General features: G+C 45.3%; 1 protein-coding gene across 1 annotated transcript in view; it reads right to left on the bottom strand.

Moving 5' to 3' along the window:
• Positions 1–4,713: 4,713 nt before the first annotated feature.
• Positions 4,714–12,354, bottom strand: part of alpl (alkaline phosphatase, biomineralization associated) — a 34,026-nt gene continuing 26,385 nt past the window's right edge. The window contains exons 10-12 of the mRNA XM_056606311.1: positions 7,980–8,171; positions 7,748–7,867; positions 4,714–4,994 (exon numbers count right to left, since the gene is read on the bottom strand). Coding sequence (XP_056462286.1) covers positions 4,729–4,994; positions 7,748–7,867; positions 7,980–8,171 — 578 coding nt within the window. The 3' untranslated portion in view covers positions 4,714–4,728. The remainder of the gene's footprint in view (positions 4,995–7,747; positions 7,868–7,979; positions 8,172–12,354) is intronic.

Here is a 12,354-nt window from a genome sequence, read left to right as displayed (position 1 = left end):
AGATATTTATAAAAAAACACATTAAATTGTTCAAACCAAGCTTAATTAAAAGCAACCTCCCCATAATGACATGCTCGACCTCCATGGAAACTGGAGAGAAACTCCTAGAGAAGAGGAAGCCCAATCCTCCACTGAGACTGGTGTTGTGGCTCAGGAATACCTCTCCTTCCCATTCCCTTCTCCAATCTCCCTCGTTTTCAGCACAACTATGGGTCACGTGTAAGAAAAGGACATCAATTTGTTTTGTTTTAAAAGTCTCATAAACTAGTGCCCTCTTTTTGTCTCCCTTGCTCCATTAACATCAAGGGCCCTATTTTAACAATCTGAAACGCAAGTGAGACGCGCCAAACTCAAGTAGCTTTGTGGGCGGTTCAATGGAGATGTTGCTATTATACCGGCGGATAAATGACTTGGCAAAAATATATTTTCGGCAAAAAAACGTAACACACATGATATGCGGTAACCGTGGTTCTGTTTAATGATATACGCAATACAATAACAAACATCGTTTCTTACCAGTATTGTATGCATTATCGTTATCAACTTGTGTTCCTAATATGCATGTGTCCCAACGTTAATATACATTGCCATTGACTGTATTATGCGTTACGTGTTTAGTCTGCGTGTGTTTAAACAGATGGATGCACACATGCGAGCACGCATTCATTCATTATTTTACACATACACACACGCGCGCCCGCATTCATTCATTATTTTTAACACTCACTCACGGTAAAACAATGTTTCCTCACGATCAAATACTCATCAATCCTAAAAGTTATGGGCTTGTACACGATGTCTGTGTCAAGAAAATATGTGTTTTCTGAAACTGCAAAGTAGCAGCACCAGGCAACGTTTGCGCCAGAACACGCCTCCTCCTTTTGCTTAACCGCCCCTTGGGGCACAAGATCATTCCCTAATTTACCGACTCGTGGCAGAGGAGGGAAAAGTACGCTCCGCGGCAGTTGCAAACTAGCAACGACACATGCGTCGGTGTTGAAGTCAATTGCGCTGGATGCAAGATAGGGACCTAAGAATTCCCACACTAAAAACGTCAGGCATGGGTGGGATATTTAAAACTAAATAAAAGTAATAAAAACATTAATTTAGTTAAGACACAAAGTTTCTACGGTCATTGCTGTTCATCTGCCTTCTTGCTTTCGGCACCAGTTTCCTCAGTCTGTACATTTCCTGGTCTGTAATGCCAGATTCAAGTCTGTTGTTAGCATAAATTCTGGCAGAAACGTAAAATGCTGAAATGTCCGGGAAATATTCCTTGAGTTTAACTCCTTTTACATTTTTGGTGTCCTGAAGAAAGGAATAAATTCTCTCAGATGAATATATTTTCTTTTAGTGACTAGAACTTGGCTTATCCTTATGTGCAAGACGTCACTTTTCCCACTGACCTCACTCTCGCCCACTTAAACCTCAGCTGGTTGACCCTGTGCCTTGCAGATCTCGCTCACTTCTTTTACATTCTTCAAAACTATAGTTAACTAAAACATGGCATCATAAAGCCAAAACATATGTAAATAGTATTTTGATGGAAATGTTTTGAATGTATCACACCAGTGTTTAATTAATGCTCTCTAAGAGATATTCATTTGATGGCTGTGTTTAATGTTTTGTGGAAAAAAATCTGTTTTGAGAAGAATTTATGTAGTTTTGACAAAATGATTAACTCTTCTCAGGATTGTGGTGAGAGTTTTGCGAAATTGAGCTATAGTTTCCGAAAACGTGTTTAAACGATTGAGAAAAAACTGTAAGCAATTGCACTGATAAGTAAAATGAAAAATACTATAGTAAGAAAATGTTTAGACTCTATTTCGGGGATGTAATGATGAAATCAGTTCATCAAGTACAAAAAGATAACAAAGCATTTTTTTTTTTTGCTGTAATTCAGTAAAATGTTCAGCTGAACTGATTGCATAAAAAGCTTTTCGTTGGCCAGCAAAAAATTAAAATAAGAATATAAATAAGGTGAAACAGATGTACATGTAAATCAGTCTGTGTCCCACCTCCAATGCTGATCAGGCCAGAGGACCATATCTACAACACAGCAGAGCTCATCTGAGGCCTCTGTTATGCTCTGACACATTATTAAAGTGTTTTGATAGTTGAGTTTGAGCATTTGAGAAGTGAGTTAGACTTATTGGTAATTAGCTGTTGCATTTTGAAGGCAAGTGTTTCCAGGTGAACCAAGTGTGCTGAATTATGAGATTCAAGATTCGATTAAGAGTTTTGCAACAATATGATTTAGAATTTCTGTAAGTGTGAAAACAGTGGAATTGGCTTAGAGTTTAGCAGTCTGGAGCCTTGTAGTTGATACATGTGCTTCAAGTTTTCAGAATTGTGTGCATAGTTCCATTTTTTGTGCGTATACAATCGAGAAAAACTGTAACTCTTCTCAGGTTTGTGTTTAGAGTTTTGAGAAATTGAGCTATAGTTTCAGAGAACGTGTTTAAACGATTGAGGAAATACTGTAAAATTGTTAAGAAATAGCTTCCTTTTTTAATGTTGCAATTAGGTGGTATATCTAGTATAAAGACTGTTGCCATATTGTAATACAATACTGCTAATATATCATATAAATATTGCATTGACACTATCGTATCAGAATAGGATACAATGCATATTTCTCTATCGAATGAGCTCCAATGGGCTAAACTCACAATCCCAGCTTCCCAGAGTCATATTGTACACCTATAGTTAATACTGCAACATTGTTCTGAGAATACACCAATGTTACCTATTTTGGCAAAACTCCTACAGTAATTGCATTGATAAGTAAAATGAAAACAGTAAGAAAATGTTTAGACTCTCTTATACGGGGGATCTGTAATGATGAAATCAGTGCACAAGTACAAAAAGGTAACAAAGCAAATGTTTATTTGTTACTGTAATACAGTAAAATGTTCAGCTGAACTGACTGCATAAAAAGCTTTTCGTAGGTCAACAAAAAAAATAGAATAAGAATATAGATGAGGTGAAACAGATGTACATGTAAATCAGTCTGTATCCCCCCTCCGATCCCGATCAGGCCAGAGGACCATATCTCCAACACAGCAGAGCTCACCTGAGGCCTCTGTTATGCTCTGACACATGATTGAAGTGTTTTGCCAGTTGAGTTTCAACAGGTGAGAAGTGAGTCAGACTAATTGGTAATTAGTTGTTGCATTTTGAAGGCCAGTTGAACCAGTTGAACCAGGCCAGTTGAACCAAGACCAGGTGAACCAAGTGTGCTAAATTATGAGATTTGGGCTTAGAGTTTTGCAAAAATGTGATTTAGAATTTCTATATTTGTGAAAACAGTGGAATTGTGCTTAGAGTTAAGCACCCATTGATACATTTTTTGTGTGGATACAATCGAGAAAAACTATAATTTCTCAGCCGTTTAGCTGTGACTTCCGCTCCCTGGCGCCAGCCAACATAAACTGCTTGCTGGAGCCGGGTTGTAGCTGCTTCCTACTCACATTCCATCTCTACCTCCTCAGCCAACTCAGAGGCTGAGGAAAACAACAGAGCAGGCACATCGTGAGGGTCAGGGTTCGGTGAAGAGGGTTTTGGATGATCACTAACAGACTTATTTAGTTGAAGTGTCACTTGGACTTTTCTTGTTTCTTTCTTTTTTATTCTTCAGACAAAAAAAACATTGCACACAGTTTTATCCGCTTTTGTCATATCTTAAGATTCTAAAGTACGGGAAAAAAAATGTACTTACGGTACATTCACAATGACTCACATTCACATTGAAACTTTCTTTTGATTGTGTTTCGAAGACCAAAGGGGCGGGATTGACATTTAAATCATAGTGGCTGGCTCTGGTATGTTTTTTATTAAAAGTAATCAATAGGAGGTCCTCTAGCGCCAATCAAACACTGAATGATCCAATCCTTTACTTCCCTCGGGGATGTCCCGCCCTAGTATTCTGATTTAACAACGCATTACTGACATAGTTGTTGTAACACACAGTTGAAACAATCTAAATCACAGATAATTACAAAACTTTATAAGAAAACCATCCAAATGTTCTTTATTGGTCGACAGATGTCAGAAGTCCTTTATCTTGTTTTGTTTTAAAAGAAATAATGGTAATAATGCCTCATCAAGGTTGTTCCAGAATACCTAATTTGTTCCCAGTTAACGCGTGCTGTGTTTTCCTGAAGCAGAAGAAGTGACATGAGATCGAGGATCACTGATGAGGTAGATGCCGTTGACTTGAACAAGGGAACAAAATCTGAAGGGAAATGGAAAGTGTGAAAACCCTCTTCCTTTGTGAATTAACCTGTCGATATTCAGCAAAACATCATCAGCATTCAACAACCACATGAGACTAATCATACAAAATGAAAAAAAAATCCAGTTCATAGGCAGAGTAGATCCAACAAAGACAAAAACACAACAGGTGGGCGGGGCCAAGAGCCGCCTGGGGTGGAGTGATACATAAAGGGGTGAGTCGGTCAACACAACAGGTGGGCGGGGCTAAGAGGGGACTGGGGCGGAGTGATACATAAAGGGGTGAGTCGGTCAACACAACAGGTGGGCGGGGCTAAGAGGGGACTGGGGCGGAGTGATACATAAAGGGGTGAGTCGGTCAACACAACAGGTGGGCGGGGCTAAGAGGGGACTGGGGCGGAGTGATACATAAAGGGGTGAGTCGGTCAACACAACAGGTGGGCGGGGCTAAGAGGGGACTGGGGCGGAGTGATACATAAAGGGGTGAGTCGGTCAACACAACAGCCGCATCACCGTCGCCAGGCCGACCAGACCGGCCAGGCCGGGGCGGCGCGGAGTGGCCCCGGCCGACGCCAGGCAGTGGGCGCGGTTCTGGCCGATGCAGGCGGCGTAGGCCATGGCGTGGGGGATGTAGTTCTGCTCGTGAACGCCGTGCAGCAGGTGAGCCATCGGGCCCTTGGCGAACACGGCCACGTCCTCCCCCCCGTGGGTCTCTGAGGAGAGGGGCACGGCGGCCTGGGCCAGGTAGCTGTTATCCTCTGGGAGGAGGGAGGAGAGGGGGAGGCAGGGTTAGGACAGAAGGAGGGGGAGGGAGGGTGGGAGAGAGAGGGTGAGTGTGGCAGGGTTAGGGGAGGAGGGGGAGGGGGTGGAAGAGGTGTTGGAGGGGGGAGGGGAAAAGGAGATAGAGATGGGACGGAGCAGGGAGAGAGAGATGAAGGGAGGGGGGAGAGAGAGGGGGGAGCATTGGAGGAGGGGAGGGTGGGAAGAGATAGAAAGAGTGAGAGGAAAGCAATAAAACCAATAAACCAGGACAGTAAAGAGAGAGAGAGAGAGGAAACCAAGAGGGAGAGACCCAGAGGAAGAGAGAGAACTGTGACTGATCATTTAATCTTTGGCAACTGTAAAGAAGAAACGTCAACAAGTAGCCCCGACTGTGCTACGGTCTACACCAGTACTTACGGTACGGTCTACATCAGTACTTACGGTACGGTCTACACCAGTACTTACGGTAAGGTCTATATCAGTACTAACAGTACGTCAACACCAGTAACGGTACGGTCTACATCAGTACTTACGGTGCGGTCTACATCAGTACTTACGGTACGGTCTATATCAGTACTAACAGTACGTCAACACCAGTACTTACGGTACGGTCTACATCAGTACTTACGGTACGGTCTACACCAGTACTTACGGTACGGTCTACACCAGTACTTACGGTACGGTCTACATCAGTCCTTACGGTACGGTCTACACCAGTACTTACGGTACGGTCTACACCAGTACTTAAGGTACGATCTACATCAGTACTTACGGTACGGTCTACACCAGTACTTACGGTACGGTCTACACCAGTACTTACGGTACGGTCTACACCAGTACTTACGGTACGGTCTACACCAGTACTTACGGTACGGTCTACACCAGTACTTACGGTACGGTCTACACCAGTACTTACGGTACGGTCTACATCAGTCCTTACGGTACGGTCTACACCAGTACTTACGGTACGGTCTACACCAGTACTTACGGTGCGTCTACATCAGTACTTACGGTACGGTCTACACCAGTACTTACGGTACGGTCTACATCAGTCCTTACGGTACGGTCTACATCAGTACTTACGGTGCGTCTACATCAGTCCTTACGGTACGGTCTACATCAGTCCTTACGGTACGTTCTACAACAGTACTTACGGTACGGTCTACATCAGTCCTTACGGTACGGTCTACACCAGTACTTACGGTGCGTCTACATCAGTCCTTACGGTACGGTCTACATCAGTACTTACGGTACGGTCTACACCAGTACTTACGGTACGGTCTACATCAGTACTTACGGTACGGTCTACATCAGTCCTTACGGTACGGTCTACACCAGTACGTACGGTACGGTCTACATCAGTCCTTACGGTACGGTCTACATCAGTACTTACGGTACGGTCTACAACAGTACTTACAGTACGGTCTACACCAGTCCTTACGGTACGGTCTACACCAGTACTTACGGTACGGTCTACATCAGTACTTACGGTACGGTCTACATCAGTCCTTACGGTACGGTCTACACCAGTACGTACGGTACGGTCTACATCAGTCCTTACGGTACGGTCTACATCAGTACTTACGGTACGGTCTACAACAGTACTTACAGTACGGTCTACACCAGTACTTACGGTGCGTCTACATCAGTACTTACGGTACGGCCTACATCAGTACTTACGGTACGGTCTACACCAGTACTTACGGTGCGTCTACATCAGTACTTAAGGTACGGTCTACATCAGTACTTACGGTACGGTCTACATCAGTCCTTACGGTACGGTCTACACCAGTACTTACGGTACGGTCTACACCAGTACTTACGGTACGGTCTACACCAGTACTTACGGTACGGTCTACACCAGTACTTACGGTGCGTCTACATCAGTACTTACGGTACGGTCTACACCAGTACTTACGGTACAGTCTACACCAGTCCTTACGGTACGGTCTACATCAGTACTTACGGTACGGTCTACACCAGTACTTACGGTACGGTCTACATCAGTCCTTACGGTACGGTCTACATCAGTACTTACGGTGCGGTCTACATCAGTACTTACGGTACGGTCTACACCAGTACTTACGGTACGGTCTACACCAGTACTTACGGTGCGTCTACATCAGTACTTACGGTACGGTCTACACCAGTACTTACGGTGCGGTCTACATCAGTACTTACGGTACGGCTACACCAGTACTTACGGTGCGGTCTACATCAGTACTTACGGTACGGTCTACACCAGTACTTACGGTACGGTCTACATCAGTACTTACGGTACGGTCTACACCAGTACTTACGGTGCGTCTACATCAGTACTTACGGTACGGTCTACACCAGTACTTACGGTGCGGTCTACATCAGTACTTACGGTACGGTCTTCACCAGTACTTACGGTACGGTCTACATCAGTCCTTACGGTACGGTCTACACCAGTACTTACGGTACGGTCTACATCAGTCCTTACGGTACGGTCTACACCAGTACGTACGGTCTACATCAGTACTTACGGTACGGTCTACACCAGTACTTACGGTACGGACTACACCAGTACTTACGGTGCGTCTACATCAGTACTTACGGTACGGTCTACACCAGTACTTACGGTACGGTCTACATCAGTCCTTACGGTACGGTCTACACCAGTACTTACGGTACGGTCTACATCAGTCCTTACGGTACGGTCTACACCAGTACTTACGGTACGGTCTACATCAGTACTTACGGTACGGTCTACATCAGTACTTACGGTAGTCGACGGTGGAAACGTTCTCCCGAGCGCCGTTGACCAGTTTGTAGCCGGGCCCGTTGCCGTACAGGATGGCTGTGAAGGGCTTCTGGTCCACGTCGCTGATCATAGCAGCCAGACCTGCACACACACAAACACCACGTCAACTCCCAGCCCAAGGTCCTGGCTTCAAACCCAGATCTTCATCATCTTCCTCCCCCCATTCCCTCCCCAGTTCATCCTTCACACTAACCAAATATGGAGTTTCCTCTCTGTGTGTAGCCACCGAAGCCGAACAGGTGGGAGTGGTCAGCGGTGACGACGGTCAGGGTGTCCGAGGTGCTGGTCATCAGGTCAGCTCGACCAATAGCGCGGTCCATCTCCACGGCTTCGTGCAGGGCCTGCTTGGCCTTGCCTTCGTGGTGTCCGTGGTCGATGCGTCCCCCTGACACAACAGAGGGTTAGTCTCCAGCTGTGAAGGCCTGGTTCAGAGCCATGGACACTGAGGCCGCAGGACACACAGGGCTGGTTCACAGCTCGGCTGACCAGTGAGTGGCAGCTACGGGGCGCAGACTGTGTAGTGCTGAGGACTCATTGCAGACTAATTCATTGTTTTAATATTCATGTTATTATCTTTATATGTGGGCGCCTTTGTTCAAGTGAAAGTCTAAATGCATCCTAGGATACTAGTCTGATTTAGTATCCTTCACCAGAGGGAAACCGTCAGGGCCCTCAGAGAGAACCTGAAATATTGAAATTGGATTTATTTAATACATTTTTTTACAATCAACATCTAAACGTAAAGTTTCTGAGGAAATAAACCCTTCAAATCCGCCGATTCAATTAGTGTTGGAACGTGACGGGTTCAAAGAAGCCCTCTGTCAGCCTATCAGAATGCTGCTGACTCTGCAGTTGTTTTGAGAGACAATGCTTTGCAGCTCTGTGATGGGTAGGCCCCCCGCTATATAATTACACAGAGGTCCGAGTTATAATAATTCAATAAGACAAATTTCATGACAGTAAAAGTAAGCTTTTGATAAGAAGTTGGAGTTAAAAACAGGAAGACCCACACCAGTTAAAATTAGTTCAGAAATCCATACATTTTGAAAAGCATTTCAAGTCCAACTATGGCGATACCGTGGATGACGCGATCAGCAAGGAGCGAAAGCTTTACTGTGGGTGTTTGATATGTCTGCTGACACAGTGAGCAACTACAGAGAGGACAGCTACTATAGAGAGGACAGCTACTATAGAGAGGACAGCTACTATAGAGAGGACAGCTACTATAGAGAGGACAGCTACTATAGAGAGGACAGCTACTATAGAGAGGACACAGTGAGCTACTACAGAGAGGACAGCTACTATAGAGAGGACAGCTACTACAGAGAGGACAGCTACTATAGAGAGGACAGCTACTACAGAGAGGACAGCTACTATAGAGAGGACAGCTACTACAGAGAGGACAGCTACTACAGAGAGGACAGCTACTACAGAGAGGACAGCAACTACAGAGAGGACAGCTACTACAGAGAGGACAGCTACTATAGAGAGGACAGCTACTACAGAGAGGACAGCTACTACAGAGAGGACAGCTACTATAGAGAGGACAGCTACTACAGAGAGGACAGCTACTATAGAGAGGACAGCTACTATAGAGAGGACAGCTACTACAGAGAGGACAGCTACTACAGAGAGGACAGCTACTATAGAGAGGACAGCTACTACAGAGAGGACAGCTACTATAGAGAGGACAGCTACTATAGAGAGGACAGCTACTATAGAGAGGACAGCTACTATAGAGAGGACAGCTACTATAGAGAGGACAGCTACTATAGAGAGGACAGCTACTATAGAGGACAGCTACTACAGAGAGGACAGCTACTATAGAGAGGACAGCTACTATAGAGAGGACAGCTACTACAGAGAGGACAGCTACTATAGAGAGGACAGCTACTACAGAGAGGACAGCTACTATAGAGAGGACAGCTACTACAGAGAGGACAGCTACTATAGAGAGGACAGCTACTACAGAGAGGACAGCTACTATAGAGAGGACAGCTACTATAGAGAGGACAGCTACTATAGAGAGGACAGCTACTATAGAGAGGACAGCTACTATAGAGAGGACAGCTACTATAGAGGACAGCTACTACAGAGAGGACAGCTACTATAGAGAGGACAGCTACTATAGAGAGGACAGCTACTACAGAGAGGACAGCTACTATAGAGAGGACAGCTACTACAGAGAGGACAGCTACTATAGAGAGGACAGCTACTACAGAGAGGACAGCTACTACAGAGAGGACAGCTACTACAGAGAGGACAGCTACTACAGAGAGGACAGCTACTATAGAGAGGACAGCTACTATAGAGAGGACAGCTACTATAGAGAGGACAGCTACTATAGAGAGGACAGCTACTACAGAGAGGACAGCTACTATAGAGAGGACAGCTACTATAGAGAGGACAGCTACTATAGAGAGGACAGCTACTACAGAGAGGACAGCTACTACAGAGAGGACAGCTACTATAGAGAGGACAGCTACTATAGAGAGGACAGCTACTACAGAGAGGACAGCTACTACAGAGAGGACAGCTACTATAGAGAGGACAGCTACTACAGAGAGGACAGCTACTATAGAGAGGACAGCTACTATAGAGAGGACAGCTACTATAGAGAGGACAGCTACTATAGAGAGGACACAGTGAGCTACTACAGAGAGGACAGCTACTATAGAGAGGACAGCTACTACAGAGAGGACAGCTACTATAGAGAGGACAGCTACTACAGAGAGGACAGCTACTATAGAGAGGACAGCTACTATAGAGAGGACAGCTACTATAGAGAGGACAGCTACTACAGAGAGGACACCTACTATAGAGAGGACACAGTGAGCTACTACAGAGAGGACAGCTACTATAGAGAGGACAGCTACTATAGAGAGGACAGCTACTATAGAGAGGACAGCTACTATAGAGAGGACAGCTACTACAGAGAGGACACCTACTATAGAGAGGACACAGTGAGCTACTACAGAGAGGACAGCTACTATAGAGAGGACAGCTACTATAGAGAGGACAGCTACTACAGAGAGGACAGCTACTACAGAGAGGACAGCTACTATAGAGAGGACAGCTACTATAGAGAGGACAGCTACTATAGAGAGGACAGCTACTACAGAGAGGACAGCTACTACAGAGAGGACAGCTACTATAGAGAGGACAGCTACTATAGAGAGGACAGCTACTATAGAGAGGACAGCTACTACAGAGAGGACAGCTACTATAGAGAGGACAGCTACTACAGAGAGGACAGCTACTACAGAGAGCACAGCTACTATAGAGAGGACAGCTACTATAGAGAGGACAGCTACTATAGAGAGGACAGCTACTACAGAGAGGACAGCTACTATAGAGAGGACAGCTACTATAGAGAGGACAGCTACTATAGAGAGGACAGCTACTATAGAGAGGACAGCTACTATAGAGAGGACAGCTACTATAGAGAGGACAGCTACTACAGAGAGGACAGCTACTACAGAGAGGACAGCTACTATAGAGAGGACAGCTACTATAGAGAGGACACAGTGAGCTACTACAGAGAGGACAGCTACTATAGAGAGGACAGCTACTACAGAGAGGACAGCTACTATAGAGAGGACAGCTACTACAGAGAGGACAGCTACTATAGAGAGGACAGCTACTATAGAGAGGACAGCTACTATAGAGAGGACAGCTACTACAGAGAGGACAGCTACTATAGAGAGGACAGCTACTATAGAGAGGACAGCTACTACAGAGAGGACAGCTACTACAGAGAGGACAGCTACTATAGAGAGGACAGCTACTACAGAGAGGACAGCTACTATAGAGAGGACAGCTACTATAGAGAGGACAGCTACTATAGAGAGGACAGCTACTATAGAGAGGACAGCTACTATAGAGAGGACAGCTACTATAGAGAGGACAGCTACTACAGAGAGGACAGCTACTATAGAGAGGACAGCTACTATAGAGAGGACAGCTACTACAGAGAGGACAGCTACTACAGAGAGGACAGCTACTACAGAGAGGACAGCTACTATAGAGAGGACAGCTACTATAGAGAGGACAGCTACTATAGAGAGGACAGCTACTATAGAGAGGACACAGTGAGCTACTACAGAGAGGACAGCTACTATAGAGAGGACAGCTACTACAGAGAGGACAGCTACTATAGAGAGGACAGCTACTATAGAGAGGACAGCTACTATAGAGAGGACAGCTACTACAGAGAGGACAGCTACTACAGAGAGGACAGCTACTATAGAGAGGACAGCTACTATAGAGAGGACAGCTACTACAGAGAGGACAGCTACTATAGAGAGGACAGCTACTACAGAGAGGACAGCTACTATAGAGAGGACAGCTACTACAGAGAGGACAGCTACTATAGAGAGGACAGCTACTATAGAGAGGACAGCTACTACAGAGAGGACAGCTACTACAGAGAGGACAGCTACTATAGAGAGGACAGCTACTACAGAGAGGACAGCTACTACAGAGAGGACAGCTACTACAGAGAGGACAGCTACAACAGAGAGGACAGCTACTATAGAGAGGACAGCTACTATAGAGAGGACAGCTAC

This window comes from Gadus chalcogrammus, chromosome 13 (assembly GCF_026213295.1).
Source record: "Gadus chalcogrammus isolate NIFS_2021 chromosome 13, NIFS_Gcha_1.0, whole genome shotgun sequence".
NCBI lineage: Eukaryota > Metazoa > Chordata > Actinopteri > Gadiformes > Gadidae > Gadus > Gadus chalcogrammus.
This window is presented reverse-complemented; position numbering and strand designations above follow the sequence as displayed.